Genomic DNA, 19225 nt, shown 5'->3' on the forward strand with positions numbered 1-19225 from the left:
GATATCTGAGTGTGACAATGCTTTGTTGAGAGGCTCACACCTATACTAGCACGTGCTCTGCTCTTTCCCCGAGTACCTATAAACCCTTGTGGTTAAATCTGCTAAACTCTAATAAACTCCAACTCTGCTTCACACTGATTTGTCTTGAAACTCTTTTCTGTGTTGATGTCAAGAATTTTTTTTTTTTGTTTTGTTTTTCCAGACAGGGTTTCTCTGTATTGTTTTGGAGGCTGTCCTGGAACTCACTCTGTAGACCAGGCTGGCCTCGAACTCAACAGAGATCCGCCTGCCTTTGCCTCCCGAATGCTGTGATGTCAAGAATTTTTAAATAACTTACTTTTATTTCATTTTCATTGGTATTTTGCCTGTATGTATGTCTGTGTGAGTTTCTGTGTGAGAATTATAGACAGGTTTGAGCTGCCAGTGGGTGCTGGGAATTGAACCCGGGGTCCTCTGGAACAATATCCAGTGTTCTTAACTGCTGAGCCATTTCTCCAGCTTCTCAAGAATCTTGACTTTAGCCAGGTGATGGAGGAACATGTTTTTAATTCCAGCAGAGGCAGGTGTATCCCAGTTGAGGCCAGCCTGGTCTATAGAGTTCCAGGACAGCCTGTCTTGAAAAATGAAAACAAGCCCCCCCCCCCCAGAAAACCAAAACCCACCAGAAAACCAAAACCAAACCAAACCAAAACAACAAAAAACTCCAAACTTAATTTCAGCTAGAGCTGAGGCTTCATTAGAGTGGTCCAGGCTTCGGCAGGCAGTACATAGAACTATGTTTCCAGCCCCGCCCCACAGTCAAGGACATGAATGATGGAGAATATGAACGGTTAAATAAGGGTCACTTAAGTACACAGGGGAGTCACAGGGGAGTCACGCCACTGCCTGCTAAGTTAACTCTGGAAACTAGGTTCCTGGTGACCATCCAGGTCTGAAGGAAGCACCCCCAGATCATGTGTACATGACTAAACATGGATTTCCAATCAGGCACATGTTAACACTTGTCCACCGTCTGCATAGCTAGGAGCCTCTGGGACACAAAATCAGACTCAATGGATCCTCCCAACCAAATTGTTACTGTAAAGTGAAAGCTAATCAAGCCACTGTCCCCCCAGACACCTGATGTTCAGAGGCCTTTCTAGGTTGTAAATTAAAAAAAAATTCATCATCTAACACAGGGCCTCACTATGTGGCCCTGACCTGCCCGGAACTATGTAGACCAGGCCAGTCTCTGCCTTGAGAGCTGTGATTAAAGGTGTGTACCACCATGCCTGGCTAGATCATCTTTTGAAATTTCAATTTGCTGATAAAGTTCTGTTTCTTGGTGCCTGAAGTGGTGAAACAGTGTCCTAACCACTAGGAGCATCACATCTGTTTGCAGCACGGTTCCTTAAAGAGGACCCACTGAGCTGTGCACTGACTGATGGGGGGGATGGGCCTTACAACTAGAGAAACCAGAGTTTCAGGACACAGAAAGGTACTTAGCATGCCTGAAGCAAACATAGAAAAAGAAATTAGATTTTTACCCTGTTCTGCCACCAGAGTAGGGTGCTGGGCCACGATGACTGAATGGGGCTGTTTAATGCCAGTTTCATACTGCCACATAGAACTAGAAAGTCTTCCAAGTGTAACTGCAGTCTTGAATTCCACTCTAACTTCCCCCCACTCAACTGGACCCATGGCTGATATTTGAGCTGGTTCACACTGTCCTTGTCTCCCACCTTAGCACATGAGGCTATGAGGAACACGTAGAACCATTACCTTCTGTGAGCATTAATGATTTTTGTAAATGAAGTATAGTGTTTGCTGTGATCTCAGCAACTGGGTGGCTGAGACTTAGTTTCCAACACTACCACTACTTTGTCCTGTTTTACCTTCTGTACCACTCCAGTCCCCAACTCCCTTCCACTTTCTTATTGCCTTAAGCAAGACTATAGAGGCCTGATGTCCATGCCTTTCTCAGCAGCAATTACTACCACACAGGCAGTGGGCTCTGCAGTCAGACCCAGCTTCCTCCTGGGAACTAGAGTGAGGACCTAAACAGAGAACTACCTTTCCACACATCAGAAGACACAAGAACAAGAGGGTTGGTGACCTTTAAAAACCTACTGGTTCTGAATAAAAATACTAAAAGAAATGTCACTTGGGGAAATGAAGGACTGAGACGGCACAAGCTATCCCAAACTATAGTCGGAGGCCACAGGGGTATTTCTTATGGAAGGACCCACTACTTTAGCCAGGTGTGGTGGTGCACACCTTTAATCCCAGACCTCTGGAGGTGGAGACAAAGATAAGCAGATCTCTGAGTTTGAGGCCAGCCTGGTCTACACAGAGAAATTCTTTCAAAAACAAACACAAATAAACAAAAACAAAACAAACAAAAAACAAACAAACAAAAAACCCAAGCAACCCTACTTTGTGGTTGTGTACAACTGTAGTCCCAGCACTCAGGAAGTCAACAGGATTAGGAACTCACAAAGTCCTCCACTACTTTGCCAGTTGGAGACTAGCCCAAGCTACATTTAATCCTCTCTACCTCCAAACAAAAGAAGAGTGCACCCCCCAACAAACAAACTAATCCAAAACAAACCAATCAGCACCAGACTATTTGGTTTAGCAATGAAAGTCAGTGAAAAACAAAACTATGAGAAGAGTCAACTAGTTCCATTATGATCCAAGTTCTGTCACCCCCCCAATGGATGCTCACAGGGCCCCTTCACGAGGTCATGGTGTCCAGGGTGAAGTGGGAGTCTTAGTGTACTGCACATTCCACCCTGCAAACCACACAAAGGCACAAGGACACCGTAGATACACTCCATATTTTTGGTTTCTACAAATCATGAAATGAAGCTCCTTCTAGAACATCTTGAGCAGAATTAGTTCCAAACAGGAAGTGAAGGCAAGAACTGTAGGACTACATTTATCTCACAGACACTCCAAAATGTACAGTGGAGAGATCTCAAAACAGGATCTGGTCCTTTGCTGCAGAATTGAGGCAACTTGTTCAGTAATGGACATTCAGTGATCTGATGATTCAGGACTAAAGAAAAAGGACACAAGAATTCCAAGGGCTTAAATATATTTTATATTGATAATCTGTGTCTTTCTACTCTAAAATAATACATAATTATTGGTTACATACAGGATGAGGTGAGGTATTTGTAAAATATCTGATAAAAATAATTAATATACAATATTCTACATGAGATGGAATCTTATGAACCACTAGGACTTCTGAAGGGTAAAGTCCATCTTCTAAATCAAACTGCTCTGAAAAGACTTACAGCCATTCCCTAAAACCATGTTGAAAATGGTTTTCCCAGAATTTGTGCAGAAAAGGGTAAGTACACAATTGGCAGTTACTCTTTCTCACATCCAAAGTTATACATTCACACAAAACCAGTATCTCCATGTTTAAGCACGAAAGGCAAAAAATACTGCATTCCAGATGTTATAAAAAAAATTCTGAATAATAGTTACGTTAATTCAACACCAAAGAAATTCAAGTGGCCAACAGTCTTCAAAACGCTTTATTGAAATGTGCGAGTTATGTGCAGATGCGTCTGAAACGACCACAGCTGAAAATGGACTTCCGAAACGTCTCAACAACCAAATAAAAAAAAAATTCCTACTAGATAGACTTGACTTCTAGCATAACCAGAAGCCCAGTGAAAGGCTTCCCTTCCAAACATTTCCATCACAGAGACCAAGGAAAACAGCTACTGCATTTGGAGCTGGTAGTGCCTCAAGTTCCCGAGGAGAAGCAATGGTTTTTAGACATGTAGGATGACTTGTTTTTGGTACATTTGCGTGAACATGGACTTCACAGTTCTTGAGAACACCCGGGGGGTTCAAGTCTGTATGCTTGTCATGAAGAAACAGAGAGGAAAGGACAAGATGGTGGAGAGAGAGGAGAGCAAACAGAGAGGAGGGCTCACAGGAAGAGGACTGGAGCCAGACATGATTAGGTTAAGTCTAGTTAGAAATTTATCAGAAGCTGTGCACCTTTTTTAAAGTCCTAAATTTACATTCCAAAAAACTGCCCCCATCCCCAGACCCACTGTCCCTTCCTGGAGCTAGTGTGAAAAAAATGAAACAAATAAAAAGCACCCATCCTCCAAACCCCCTAACAGCCCTAGAAGGCTCTCTCTTTCTCCCTCTCTCTCTCTCTTTATATATATAGATATATATATATTTTTTTTACACACAGGATTAATAATATAGGCATATAGGTGACATGATTCAATTAAAAGACTTTACTTTTTATGCCAGAAAAAAAAAAAAAAACCAATAAATAAAAGGTGCTAAAATTAGCGTTAAGAATTTGGTTGACAAAATCTGGGAAGGCAAATCCTCAGGGCTCCCCTGATAGTGATCTGTCTAAGCAAACTACAAATACATAAATAACGTAAAATATGATTGAGAATGTGAGATTTTTTAAAAACAAGACAACATAATTCAGGTTAACTTTGCTGAACAGTGAATAAATGAAATTCATCTACACCTGAATGAACATGTTTAACAATCAAAAAGTTTAAACAACCACAAAAAGTAAAAACTTCCAACAAACACAAACAAGATTTGTTTAAAGGGCACAGAGATGCCCTGCAGCAGATCCCGCCTTTACTGGTGTGTCTTCAGACAGGCTGGGCTCCGTGGGAGCAAGATGGTTAACAGGGCGACAGGACAGTCACACAGCAGAGTGCATCCCTGGCTAGGACCCCCAGGTTCCACTGCAGAGCTGACTTTGTGCGTAGGAGGCACATGTATAAGGGTGAGTAGTCAGGCAGACACTATTCAAAAGCTACTCTGCCCTGTAACCACTGAATAATGTTGGAAAAGCTTTGGGCTTTGTATTTTATTTTTATTTTTTTAAGTTTTACTCCTTGTATTTAATTTTTTAAATAACAAGGTCACTGAAACTCATGCACGCTGCAAAAAACCTCATGCAGTAGTTAGGTAAACCATCCAAGCAGTTTTTATTCATTAATATTCATAAATACACACAGCAGCTTCATTAGAGATTTCAATTTTCCTCTTCAGTTTGAATGTGGAGTATTAGGAGAGCCTTTTGCATGTCAAGGTACAGGAAGCAGAGATCACCCTGCACTGCTACCTACATTTACCTGCTAGAAGTAAAAATTAGTTAAGTGGAAATGATTATCATATATATTTTCTCTCTTCCTTTTGAATGTACACAATGTAACAAGAGTGACAGACCTGAAATTACAATCACCAAACAAACCCAGGGTAGCTGTTGTCCACTTTCATTGGCAAATACAGCACAGAGGACACTGTCTGCGAGTGGGGAGGTCATCAAAGAGGAGGTGGTGGAGGCTCATTTCCTTTATTACTCTCTTTTAAATTTAGGTTTTCTAAAGCAACATCTAAAGGCATAATATCTACACAGCCCATAGCACCAAAATCTGCCATCTCCCCCCGTTCATCCTCATCTGAGGACGAGCTCTCTTCCCGCACTAACGTGGACAGAAGGAGCTCCTGAACAAACAGGCTGCGGTCTGCGCGCTCGCTTTCCATGGACTGGCGCTCTGCTTCAGACATTTTGGGATCATTCAACCTGTACAGGTAAGAAAGAAAAGACTGTATTGGTAAAAAGTCAAGGATTAATGCACGGTGAGGCCAAGTTGTACAGACTGCATGCAACAAGCAAATGTTTTGGCTGGTGACATCATGATCTCTGTTATGTGCAGATAAATCCCCACACTGTGGCAGTCACGTTCCTGGGGTGCAAACCTGTGTCCAGTAGATTCAAAGAGATGAAAAAAACCAAACAAGCAAACACAAACAAAAACCATTTTGCTTTGATAGACAGCCCAGTCTACCTCTGGAGAAAAGCCTGGTGGAACCCTCTCTGAAAACAAATGAACAAAGCCGCTTCTGACAGACCCTATGACTGGGAAGAGGTGATGCCCTAATGAGAATTTTACCCCTGGGGAGTAAAGGGCACACAGCAGTGACTCTGCTCACAGATCCAATCCAGTGACCAGAATGTGCTACTGAAAAACTGAATCCAAAACCCACTGAGACTCTTCTCTTTCCCAGTTTATTTTTCTGAAATAAAGGTATGCACAAAAACTCAAGAAGGCATATACCATGCCTTTTTCTTTCTTCTTCCCCACATTTTTTTTCCTGTCAGGGCCTTACTGGGTGGCTGGCAACTTGCTATGCAGATCAAGAAAACTGGCCTTGAATTCTCAGAGGTCCACCTATCTTTGGCTCCCCAGTGCTGCAGTTAAGGCTTACGCCTCCACACCTGTCTTTTTTAAATGTGTGTGTACCATGGTGCATGTATGAGTTCAGGTCAACTTTGTGGGGTTGGTTCTCTCTTTCCACCTTTACATAGGTTCTGGGGATTGAACTCAGACTATGGGATTTGCTAGGCCACCTCATCAGCCCACCACTTCATTTTCCCACCAGAGTATGGCAAGACAGATATGATGGTCACTGGCTGGCTGGGAAACCAAGGTTCATCCCCACAGAACCTGGTCAGGTATTCATCTTGAAAATCAGATGTGAAAATTCAGCCAGGTGTGGTGGTGAACGCTTTCAATCCCAACACCTGGGAGGCAGAAGTGATGCATAGAACCCAGAGTCAGGCTGCTGTCAGTCATTCTGCATCACTCGCCGGAGTGGTTGGGACTGCTCATTTTACAGAAGAGGAAACTCAGCAAAGATTAACTAACATGCTCAAAGTCTCCGTGAAAAACCGTCAGGGAATGATGAGATCTGTGGCTCAGATAAGGGAAGAGCTAAACTACAGAACTCAAAGTGGGCAAAGTATGTGGGGCAGTCGGTTACTCCAACGCCACTAAAGCCACAGTGCCTGGTTAAGAGGACTTTTAAGACTGTCACATGGGCTGGAGAGATGGCTCAGAGGTTAAAAGCACTGACTGTTCTTCCAGAGGTCCTGAGTTCAATTCCCAGCAACCACATGGTGGCTCACAACCATCCCTTATGAGATCTGGTGCCCTCTTCTGGTGTGCAGATATACATGGAAGCAGAATGTTGTATACATAATAAGTAAAATCTTAAAAAAAAAAAAAAAAAAGACTGTCACACAAGAGCACTAACAGATTTGAGCCCCAGAGTATATGGGGCAGTCGGTCACTCCAACGTCACTAAAGCCACAGTGCGTGGTTAAGAGGACTTTAAGACTGTCACACAAGAACACTAACACATTTGAGCCCGAGTAATGGCTACACATTCCCAACCCAATTATCAAAGTGCTTCCTATGCTCTCAGCTTTGGCAAACACCTGTGGTCAATGTGGGGAGGAACTTGGAAGTCCAATCTGTAACAGAGATAAAGGGTGGATGGATAGAAGGCGAACTAGAGATATCAATGCTCGCCTGCTGGAAAGCATTCACTCTCAATGCTCTTCTAACTCTAGGGGAAGTAGCTAAAAAATGCCTAATTCTTGAGGGGCAGATAAAATCTGACAGAGGGCTCAATGTTTTGATGGGCCAGTTTTGTTTGTGGCCCAAAAGAACTGCTAAGCTTAAGATCTTCAAACTGGGTTAGCTAAACTAACTAGTTCATTACCAAAAGACAAAACTCCAACTTAGACACCTGACTACTTCTTAACATGTCAACTATCTCTGACCTCCCTGTAAAAAACTGTCTCTACAGTCAGGTCTAGGGTTAGACAACGTGTCACACAGAGTCACCAGAGCGGCAGCTGCTTTCCTTGTTCCACTTTATTATGCATGCTGATATACTTGGAATTCCAAGGAACCCAACAACAAAGAAACTGAACTTGGCCTCTAACTACTATACTACCAAAGATAATTCTAAATTTTTTATCTTCCTGCCTTTAGCTTAAGAATGTTGGGATTATAGGCATATTCTACTATGCTCAGTTGCTGGAATCTGAGGAAAGAGGAAACAAGAGTTCAAGACCAGCCTAGACTACCCAGTGAGACTTTGTTTTGGAAGGGAGAGGTAGGGAAGGATGGTATGCAAACTGCAGGGCATTAGACATCACACAGCTTCTAGAAGTTACAGTCTGGGTCTAAGGACAGCACTAAGAGGCCACCCATTATGCTCTGATAAATTTTTTTCTGGATCTTTTTTCAACTGGTGTTCTTAACCACTGAACCATCTTCCCAGTCCCTTTTTGTTTTTTTAAGACAGGGTTTCTGTGTAACAGCCTTAGCTGTCCTGAACTCACTCTGTAGATCAGGCTGGCCTTGAACTCAGATATCTGACTGCTGCTGTCTCTAGAGTGCTGGGATCAATGATGTGCACTACCACACCACTGCCCAGTTCTTTTTTGATGCACGGTCTTGCAGTACATACAGGTTGGCTTTGGACTCATTTTCCTCTGGCTTCAGCCTCCTGAGTGTTGGGTTTACAGACATGCACCTCTATGCCTGGCTGAAAGATGTTGTTATCCTGGGAAGATATTCCACCCACAGAACAGCCAACTCTCAGGGAAGACACACACTGGCAGGTGTGTTTCAGGCAATGCCTAGACCCTAAAGGCATTGCTATTGTCCAGTCTCTGTAGGAAGGTAGAATGGTAGCAAGCAGAACCTTCTTACACTGAACCACTGCCTGGTGGTAAACAGGTACTCACTCACCTTAGGACAGCCACTGAAAAGACAAACACCTCTCTGAAAAATGCCTCCTCAAATCCACAATAAAGGACAATGATTAGTATTTTTAATAATTCTCTCATAAATGGCAGGATTCTTAGGTGGGATACTGATGGTAAAACTGAAATTTGAGATAGGAAGTGACCTGTCTAAGGGTTAATTCAGTAGCAAAGCTGGGGCTCTAAACCAAAGGTCCCCAGCCACTTTCAAAATCTATGTCTATACAGGATTCCTTCCTACCTATGCATGTGAACTACTGCACAGGATTTAAGTGTGAGATGAAAGAATGAGTCCAAGTTTCTTCTAAGGTCCCAAAGAATTGCCACACACATTGTAGTTTGTAGACTGGATTCCCATGTAGCCAAGGTTGGTCCTTGAACTCATTAGATAGCTGAGGATGACCTTGAACTCCTGATCTTCCTGCCTCCACCCTGCTCTCTGCTCTGTAGAGATAATCCCAAGTTAAGTATTTCATATTTTCATGCTACCATTCTGTAAAAAGATTTATATTCTCTGAGCTACTTCTCTAGCCTCTCTGACAGTGTCCCAGGCTGGCCATGAACTCACAATGTGGGAGGATACCCCTGACGTTTCTGAGTGCTGGCATTCCAGTCTGGTGCTAGGACTACAGACGGCAGCACTGTGCATGCTAGGCAAACACTCTATAACAGAACCACATCCCAAGCCTCACCTGTAGCTTTAGAAGCATATGAGAACCTCAGCCAGTGTACGAAATTATTACTCTATGTACTTTTTTAAAGTTAGTTTTGGGTACTAGTCTTAAGAATTTAGATCAAACTTTGGAAAATCACAGGTGAAAACCTCCATATTCTGAAAGCTTTTGCTCTTGTGTACGTCTTCATGCGCTGTACACATGCACCCGTTCAGTCTGTAAAGGCCACAACTTGGCACTAAGCTTTCTACCTTACTTTTCAAGACAGTTTCTCATTAGACCGGAAGCTCACCAACTGGCTAGAGTGGTGGTCAGTGAGCCCCCAGGGTCCTCTTGTTCCCACCTCTCAGGGCGGGGATAACAGAAACATACTACTTTTTACTTGGTGCTGGGGATCTGAACTCAGGCTCTCAGGCTGATGCAGCAAACACTTTACCCACTGAGCCATCTCCTTCACCCTCTCTTGTTCTTTCTAATACATGTCAGCAGACTCCAATGAAAAGATCAGAAACATTAATTATGAAATAAATTTAGCTGATAAGTAAAACGATACTGTTGTGTTATGTGTAGTACAGGAAAGGAAAATATTTTCAATCATGACCTATAACTTGTGAACGCAAAGATCCACATTTACTTTATCTGAAGTAATTTTTTTTCATGTTCTTGGGGAAATATAAAATATGTGATTTTAATCGGAGGGCTGTGAGTTGCAATGGTCTGATCAAAAGTAAGTTTCTAAGTGGATGTTTTTACACACTAGACTGGACAGTGCCTTTAACAAAACATCATTTCTCCCACCCATGTAGGACAGTAGATGAAATACCTTGTTAAAAGGAACTGGGAGTTGTGGAGAGCCTGCTGGCTGCTGTCTGTGTTGGCTGTGTTGGCTGTGGCCGTGGACTGTGTGATTGTAGTGGTGACGCTGCTTGTGTTAGTGCGCCGGCTTGCGTTGCGAGCTGTCTCCAGTTGTTGCCGTGCAGCCTGCGCATGCTGCCGCTCGAGCTGCAGCTGCATCTGCAATTGTTGCAACTGAGAAGCGGAAGGGCCTGAAGAGTTAAGCTGTCCTCCTGCAGAGCGTCTCACTCCTGATAACTGAGATAACAGCTCTGCCGATGGAAATGCAGACAATCAATCAACTCAACGAGGAAAACCAAGTGCTACACATTACTCTTGGTGGAGAACAGCAAATGCTGTGGACAGTGGAAATTCATGTAACATAATCAGAATGGCCAAGGACCCCACACCAATAGGAGCCTACGTACAATTATGCTGCTTTAGGCAGAACTTGAGAAAAATTATTACATAAAGTACAGCTATACTTCTAATTTAGATTGAAGATCCACCTACAGGTTCAGTGGTAACTAAGACCTCTTAATAGAAGCAGCACAAAAGCAGGGGTCAAACAGACTGACTGTTTACTGTGTTCCCAGCTCTGAGAACCTCAGGGCCTGGCACTCTGACATCAACATTCATTCATCTTTATCATTTCAACAGAGGAATGGCCAGGATGAAACCCCAGAATCCGGAGCATCTCTAAGTGTGGCCTTTATTCTGGCTTCTGCCCTCTCTCTAGTATCCTTGGCTACTGCTTTTCCAAAGTACTTGGTAAGGCCGGTCCTCCCCACCTGCAGTGCTCGACTCTGGTCTATTAAAACCCACACTCCTGTTTTAGTGAAGGTCTTCATGTTGCTATAACCCCATCCTTCAGTACATGTGTCCTACAACAATATAGTTCTCAAATCACAATGCTCATTCCTACTTTCCTGCCAACAAAAGCCAACTGAGTTCCCTAATCCTTGAGATTGAATCATGGAATTCCGAAGGCTTTTTTCCACTCTGAAATCTTCCCTAAAGCCTTTCTTCTGTATTAGCTTATCCCCTAATACGTTAGAGAGATGCAGTAGCACATGGACTCCTTTACACTGTCCATTTACAAATGTCAGACTTCTAAGTATTTGGAGGAATGCAAGCATAGGACCAGATGCTTAAGTAAAACACACACACACCACACAAATACATCCTAACAGGAGCGCCCCACCCTGCCGCCCTTGCCATTAAGAGTGGAACAAACTTACCAGCTATAGGATCCATGGCTTCCCTACTGCTTGGAGAGTATGAACTCTGTGAAGAAGAGAGTCCACCAGTAGAACTGCTAGTAAAGTGCATGTTTGATCTACGAGCACGAGGACCTCCTAACCCCCGACCAGGGTGAAACATTCTACGTACATGTCGAACACCACTCGATTCATCATAACTCCAAAGTTAAGGAAAGGATGAGTAGTTTACCAAAAGAAGAAACAACAACAACAGCAAACAGTTGAGCTCTTGCTAGTTGGTATTCCTACATTGTAAGCAGCTTAAAATAGCACCTTTAGCTTACAAGTGTTCTAATTCTATGAGGCCTGTTAACCCAAAAAAAGATACCCAGATATAAAAGCAACAGTATAAACTAGGCATGATTACATGCCTGTAATATTCTTTGGAGGCTAAGGCAGGAAGACAGGGGAGTTGTGAGGCTAGCCTCACAACTGGGCTACATAGTGAGGCCAGACTCAAAAAACAAGACAAATACAATCAAACAGAAAAAAGCAATGTATGAATTTTGTGTGTTTAAAAGTCAAGAACTTTCTTCTAGATTCTAGACCTGGAACATTGCCAGATGAGGTTAAAAGAGCTCCCTGGTTAAATATCTAAGGTGATCTTAATATTGAATTTTATGTATCCATAAACAGCTTGTGAGATACCATTATCTTCTACAATGAAAAAGAGCAGGCTGGAAAATCTAAATTCAGTAGATGCAGCTAGTTTCTATGTCAGCTTTAATTTCTGTCTTTAAGTTTTATTCCCAGTGCTGTTGCTAAACAGAAAACCCTAGAATTGTTGCCATCATTAGACAACAGATTAACATGACAACTTCAGGCAGATTCCTAGAAACCTTACTTTTCTCAGAGTTGAATGTGAGTTAAACACAAGGTCTTGTGTAACAAACAGTTATCAAAAATCATGAATAAAAAAAAGTAAATAAAAGCTGGGCAGTGGTGGTACATTCTTTTAATCCCAGTACTCAGGTGGTGGTGGCAGGAGCAACTCTGTGAGTTAGAGCTAGCCTAATCTACAGAGCGAGTTAGAGGGCAGCCAGAGCTACACAGAGAAACCCTGTCTCCAAAAACCAAATCACGAAGACAATCCTGTATTTCCGCAGAGAGAAGTAACAACTTTACCATGGCAATTTCCTTGCTGGCTTCTTGGTTTTGGCTGGTAGCTCTGGTAGTTTAGGGACAGGGTAAGCAGCCCCACAAAAGTCAGTTCAATGTGCAGGGTCTCACAGGATGCTGGGGATGAGTTTGGGGTCTACAAAAGGTCTAGTGTAGAGTAGTGTTGTTCTTCAGTGGTAACTGGGAAAGAATGGCAATTTTAGGATGACATTCATCAACAGTGTGGAAATGACTGCTGTCCACAGGCAGACACTAGACACCATGTTAACAAAAATCAGTACAGCATGATACTGGAGGTACCTGAAATCTCCTCAAGCTTTCAGTATCTGCCATGGCAGCATTTTCTCTTTTAAAATTTGAAGAAAAAAAAAACAACAAAAAACAAACAAACAAACAAACAAAAACCCCACAAAAACACCATGTAAAGTACTTTTCACATTCCTGTACTTTTCAAAAATTTTATTTTTCCTTGGTAACCAAAGAAATCCATAGAAGGCTTACAAAATGGGTTCAGATGATGTGGTACAGTCTTTATTGAATGCACACTGTATCATCAGAAGCTCGAGAATTTGTTCAGGTTACTATTTACTTCCTGTTATTTTGTAGCTCCCCTATGAAATGTACAGTAACTCATAGGCCTACGTATTCTTAGACCACTTCATTTTTTTTCATCTTCAAAAAATTTTTATTTTGCCAGGCAGTAGTGGTGCAGTTCCAGGCCCGCTTGGTCTACAAATTGAGTTCCAGGACAGACAGAGCTGTAACACAGAGAAACCCTGTCTCAGCGGAAAAAACCATTTTGCCTGCATGAATGTCTTTGTACCATGTGCACGTGTCTCTTGCCCATGTAGGTCAGCAGAGGCATCAGATCCCCCCCCCCCAAAAAAATCAGCTGGGTTTAGTGGCACATACCTTTAATCCCAGCGCTCAGGAAGCAGAGGTAGGTGGATCTGTGAGTCTGAGGTCAACCAATGCTACAAGAACCTTGCCTTTAAAAAAAAAAAAAAAAAAAAGAAAAGAAAAGAAAAAAAAAAATCTCTGCTTCCTTTGTGCTGCTTTTGGTGTGCTCTGAGCATGGCAGGGAGGTCTCCATGCTCTTTGCTACACTCCTGCTACTGCTAAGCTCCACTCCACTTCCTGCTACCCTCTAAGCTGGCTCAGGTTTCTAATTTCTCAGGTTTGTTCCATTAACATCCACCTTCCCTTAAGAAGCTGTAGGAAACTATGAACTGTGAGTGAGAGATGAGAGCTACAGACTGAAAATATAACGACCAGCTTGTTCCCCATCAAGTCCATGCTTAGATTATGGAATATGAAGAAATGTCTGGCAGACAGAAAACGCTGAACTTTGAGTTGACTTAAACTTTCACATGAATAAAACCCTAATGGATGACAGATTTAGAAAGGCAATTTATAACCTGAAAGCAGCATAATGAGTCTACAAAACAACAAAGTCACTTTTATGAAAAGGTCAAGCAAATAAAAATAACCTGGAGATTTAGTGTCTTTCTCTCTGGGAATACTATTCCCCAAAACAATCAAAACCAATAGTATCACCACCAAAGCCTCCCACGCTGCCTCCTGGAAGGATATTAAATCTCTAGGGGCTCTGTGTTCAAGTGTCAGATGAGCTGCAAAGTCATCTGTGACATGATTAGGATCGCCTCCAGGTAATGCTGCACATATCGGACAAATCTGCAATGAAAATAAAGCCAGAGCGTCAGTACAGGTCGCTGAGGCCCCTGCCCATGATCCCGTTTCAACCCAGCAGATCCACTGTGGGTCTGAGAGGGCACTGCTGTCACTCAGCTGCAGTGAGTGCCATGTCTCAGGGTCACAACACAGCGGTTCTCAACAGTTCAGATCAGACTCCTGGCAGAATCTTCCATCAGTAGGATGGATCCACATTCACATGGTCTAGCCAAACAGTTTGGAATGGTATTATCAGATGTAAATTAAGGTACACTTCTCCAAAGCTAGGTAGTCTTAAGGGTCAATCCTCAACTAGGACAGCAAATGCGTGACTAACATGTGGTTGTGGGCTGGGGAGACAGAGATGGAAGAATCTGTGAGGCTCCCTGAACAGCTAATCTAGTTCATCCAGAAAGTTCCAGGTCAGTGAGGGAGCTGTGCAATAGCTATATAGTGTCTACAGAATAAGATGGACAACGGGATTATGTACAAATGTGCATACCAACTTCAAGGGGGGGGAAAGAGGCATGTCCTAGAACCTTACTTCCCAGAAGGGTGGGCTAAGTACAAGGAGTAGTTAACTTCCTCCTTTGCCTCATGGTAAGAGACAGCAACTTGTAAGTAAGAACACAGCATTGTGTACACAGGTAGAGGAGATGAGAGCTGGGAAGGAAACTTCGCTCCCCTAAAGCTTGAGGGCCATTTTATTGGTTTGAGTGAGAAACCAGAGGGCAGGTAAGCAGGTGATCTTGGCAGCAGCAGGAGGGGGGCAATGGAGAAGAGGAAGAGTCATGCCTTTTGAGCCAGGGTCCAAGAAAGTGGGTGTGTTCAGCAACCCGTTAGTGAGCAGCTGCACATGGCGTGGGCAATGCTCAGAGAAGAGTGAGAATGAGAGTGCCAGGGGAAGGGTGCTTAGGATTTTGGCTAGTATCCAAAGAAGACCTAAAAAGGGAGGGAGATAGGAGTGGTTATGCTTTGGGGCTAGACCTTGGCGTGGGGGCGGGGGGCAAGATCAGCAGTTGAGAATCTGTAACCAATTGCTGGGATGGCTACTTGAAATGGCTTTATCACAATTAGTGAATAGGGAGTAGGGAGAAGAAAAGATAGAAAGAGTAAGAAACTATTAAGAAGAAAGGCTGTTATCTTCCAGATGGTGGTCTAATATTAGTTTCCAGTCCCTGAAGTAGGAAAAGTTTCCAAGTCTTAACAAGAGGCAAGAAAGAAGGTCTGATATCAAAGGGAGACCAAGGAATGTAGCTAAAAGTTGAGGTGTGTGCTTCTACTAGTCTGTCAATCAATCACCTCACTAGTACACGCACCATGGGTAACTATGTAGCTTGCTCACAGTAGCACAGGAGGAGGGAACTGGTAAGGTGACACAGAAGTCAATGCTGGAACATGGAGCAAACTGGCCAACCTGACTCCTAGGGTCCAAACAAACACAACTCCCACCTCTGTGACCCGAGAGCCAAAGCTCTGAGCATTTGACTGACTTGACAACCAGTCTCTAACGCCCAGCTGGCTGTCCTGATTACTACTAGAGCCTGAAAAATAACTAAGACAATCCAAAGATGCTCACAGGAAAAAACAAGGAAGCAGACGGCCTACAAAAAGAGAAAGGGCAGGATGGAATGCACCCAAGGGGAAGTGAGAGAAGCCAGCAGACTCTCAAGTCCTTGCAAAGGTCAGGCAGGTTTTTTTCTCTTCAAGAGAAAAGCTGTGTTATCTGCTCTCAAGTTTACAAACTGTGAACTCTTCACTAGAAATCCAGGTCACTTGGTGCTGTTCCCATGTTCCGATACCCCTGGCTTCAGAGACAATGAGAACAGAAGCCTGGCCATCTTTTATGCTGTGCACTTTGCACTTAGGCCTCACGCCTGACGCCTTCGGGTCAGGCGGGCTGCACTTGGTGAGTAGCAGAGGAGGAAACGAGGAAGTAAGAAAAACTGCAAGCAAAATAGGGTGGGAGAAAGAGAAAGGAGGTAGAATGGAGTGGGGTGGGGCTGGAGGGGGCCAGACCTGGCCGTCAGAAACACAAATACTGCTAGTTTTGAATGGGCCTTCTCCATTATGGTGCTTAATTCCTTCACAATTTGGGAAAATTCTACACAAAGGATAAGTCATTCACTCTAAAATGTGACATCCTGTCAGCATGAATATTTATCATACTTCCATCACCACATAGCACAGTATTCTCTATTATTTATACATGAAAATTCCACAACACATTAGTTTAAAATTATAACAACTTGTCAACAATACGGCTTACTGAATTGGCTTAAGTCGGTGTTTCCTAAATTTGGCTAAGAATATAAATCACCCAAAGTACTTGTTAAAAAATGCTTTTCTCTTAGGCCTTTGAGAAAGACTGGGAAGGTGTAGACCTGCGTTTCTGAACAAGAATCCCAGGTCTTATGGCAGGGTAAGTTTGGCAAATATAGCTGAAACCAATGGTAGCATTTAAAACTTTTATCTCCCTGCTAAATTAAAAGCCAAATCAAAGTGACAAACACCCTTGCTATTCTTTCAGTCTCTGCTATTGTTTGGGTTATTCGCTTCGGGTCCATCTTGTCACTGATCTTGTTCCTCTGTCCTGCTTTTTATCTTTAGCCCTCAAGAGCCTTTACCAAATGAGACAAGGCCTCACAAAGACTGTGCTGTTTCTATGTGGTCTCTGGCATGATTACCAGCAAGCAACCAATCGGTGCATATTTCAACACACGCTGTTTGTTACCAACATACCTTTCAAAGTCATCATTCCACATGCAGACAGTATGTCACTATTGAATGTAGCAGACAGCCTTCTCCCAACACAGGCTACCCATCTGCCCACTGGAAAACACCTAAAAGTAGGGTAGGGACCAGAGAAGACAACCTTCCAATCACAGGATCTGAGTTTAATCCCAAGAACCCATGCTGAGTATGGTGGTACATTGCTTGTAATTCTAGTGCTGGGGAGGTGGAGACAGTTGGATTTTTGTGGCTCACTGGCTACTTAGCTTACCCATGAGTTCCTGGTGACAAGAAACCTAATCTCAAAAAAAAAAAAAAAAAAAAAAAAAAGAAAGAAAGAAAGAAAGACAGAAAAAGAAAAAGAAAAAGGATAAAGAAGAGATCTCCAAGGAGCAATATGAAGACCCTCTAAAGGTGGCTATCAACATTCTTGCTTTAAATAGAAGCTTCACATGTTTCTCCTTTACAATTATTTTCCAAGCAGGTTCAGATTTCCTCTGGTTTCTTCCTTCTGGCAAACATAATCCCATTAGCCTGTTTTTGCTCTGAGTATTGTGCATAGCTTGACAACAATAGGAGAGGCTCCATTCCACCATGTAATGTGCCTCTCTCAGCCTCCATAAGGAATTTCTTCAAGAGCGTGGTGGCACACACCTTTATTTCCCGCACTCAGGGGTGGGGGGTGGGGGTGGGGGGTGGGGGGTGGGGCAGAGGCAGGTGGATCTCTGTAGGTCAGCCTGGTCTATAGAGTGATGATAGCCAGGGAGGCTGTTACATGGAGAAACCCTGTCTGGAAAACAAAAAACAAAACAAACGAAGGAAGGAAGGAAGGAAGGAAGGAAGGAAGGAAGGAAGGAAGGAAGGAAGGAAGGAAGGAAGGAAATAGAGAAATTTCTTGTTCATTTTATTCATTCTCAGCTACAGAAAATCTATAAAAAAAATATTGCCCATCTGGGGCTGGTGAAATAGTGCATCAGATAAAGTGTTTACTGCATGAGACTGGTAACCTGAGCTGGATCCCCAAAACAAATGTGAAATGGGAGAACCAACTCCACAAAGTTGTCCTCTGACCTCCTTCTCTTTAATACACACACGTGCGTGCATGCACACACAAATAGCAAATGTTTTTAAACTGCCTCTCTGATCCAGCACGAACCTGGCTTTCTGTGAAGTGGGCTGCAGCAGGCTGCAGAGACAGAGCGTACTCTGGGAGCTGGGCAGGCTCTGTACCCTATGAGAAGGTAGCCTCTTACTACCCGAAGACTATTGAAAATGGCTCTGAACTGGAACCCTGGAAACTACTGCTTCTGTTCTGGTGCTGGTGATTGAACCCAGGACTTGGTACATGGGAACCACTTAGTAAGACCCAGCTGTAGACACCACCCGTCATAACTGCTCCAGCAATGGGCATCTCTTGAGAAAGTACCAGAAATGAACTCCATATATCAACCCCTCTGAAATGTAAGTGCAGAGCCATAGAGAACTTTTCCCTCCTGAGAATGTTCGTCCAAAAGAACGTCATTTCTCAACGTTATTTATTTTCTTCTTGTAAACAAGCTTTGCTGGCAGCCACCAGCAATTCTAGCAATTGTGAGGTAGTGCTGGAGGATCAGATGTTCAAGCCTAGTCTTGGCTACAGGAAATTTGAAAAACAAAACAAAACAAAAACCAAGGGTTGGAGAGATGGCTCACAGGTGAAGAGCACAGGCTACTTTTCCAGAGAGGTCCTGAGTTCAAGTCTCAGCAACCATCTATAATAAGATCTGGTGCCCTCTTCTGTCATGCAGGCAGAACACTGTATACTTTGAAAAAACAAAACAAAACAAAAACAAAAACCAAAAAGGTACTATGTATGTATACACTTATCTGAGATTGGGTCTCACCATGTAGCTCAGGTGGGCTAGGAACTTGATCCTTCACCACCACGACCACCACCACCTTCTTTCCTCTTTTACAGCCAGCAACTCAAATAGCTCAGGCTCCCATATTTGCTACTCCTATTAGCTTCGACTCTCCAGTATTTGTCTACTTTCAGTCCAGCACCTTGAAAATTCATTTCTTGTAATTTGGGAAGGTCTAATTATGATGTTAATCAAGTCTGAAATGCATTTTCTTTTTAAAGCTGGGGATAATCCTGGCTGTCCTGGAACTAACACAGTAGACTGGCTGGCCTTGAACTCCAATAGATCTGCCTGCTCCTGCCTCTTTCTGAGTGTTGGGATTAAGTGTGCCACCACATCTGGCCTTGGGATGCTTTTTAAAAGGGTGTCCACTAGAGGAATAATGATGCAAAA

At 43.1% G+C, this 19225-nt stretch overlaps 1 protein-coding gene across 1 annotated transcript in view; it reads right to left on the reverse strand.

Moving 5' to 3' along the window:
* Positions 1 to 4272: 4272 nt before the first annotated feature.
* Positions 4273 to 19225, reverse strand: part of Kcmf1 (potassium channel modulatory factor 1) — a 58153-nt gene continuing 43200 nt past the window's right edge. Inside the window, exons 4-7 of the mRNA XM_027429461.2 lie at positions 14100 to 14201; positions 11367 to 11541; positions 10115 to 10397; positions 4273 to 5578 (exon numbers count right to left, since the gene is read on the reverse strand). Of these exons, the coding sequence (XP_027285262.1) occupies positions 5317 to 5578; positions 10115 to 10397; positions 11367 to 11541; positions 14100 to 14201 (822 nt within the window). The 3' untranslated portion in view covers positions 4273 to 5316. The remainder of the gene's footprint in view (positions 5579 to 10114; positions 10398 to 11366; positions 11542 to 14099; positions 14202 to 19225) is intronic.

The sequence above is a fragment of the Cricetulus griseus genome, chromosome 8, assembly GCF_003668045.3.
Source record: "Cricetulus griseus strain 17A/GY chromosome 8, alternate assembly CriGri-PICRH-1.0, whole genome shotgun sequence".
In the NCBI taxonomy this organism is placed as follows: Eukaryota; Metazoa; Chordata; class Mammalia; order Rodentia; family Cricetidae; genus Cricetulus; species Cricetulus griseus.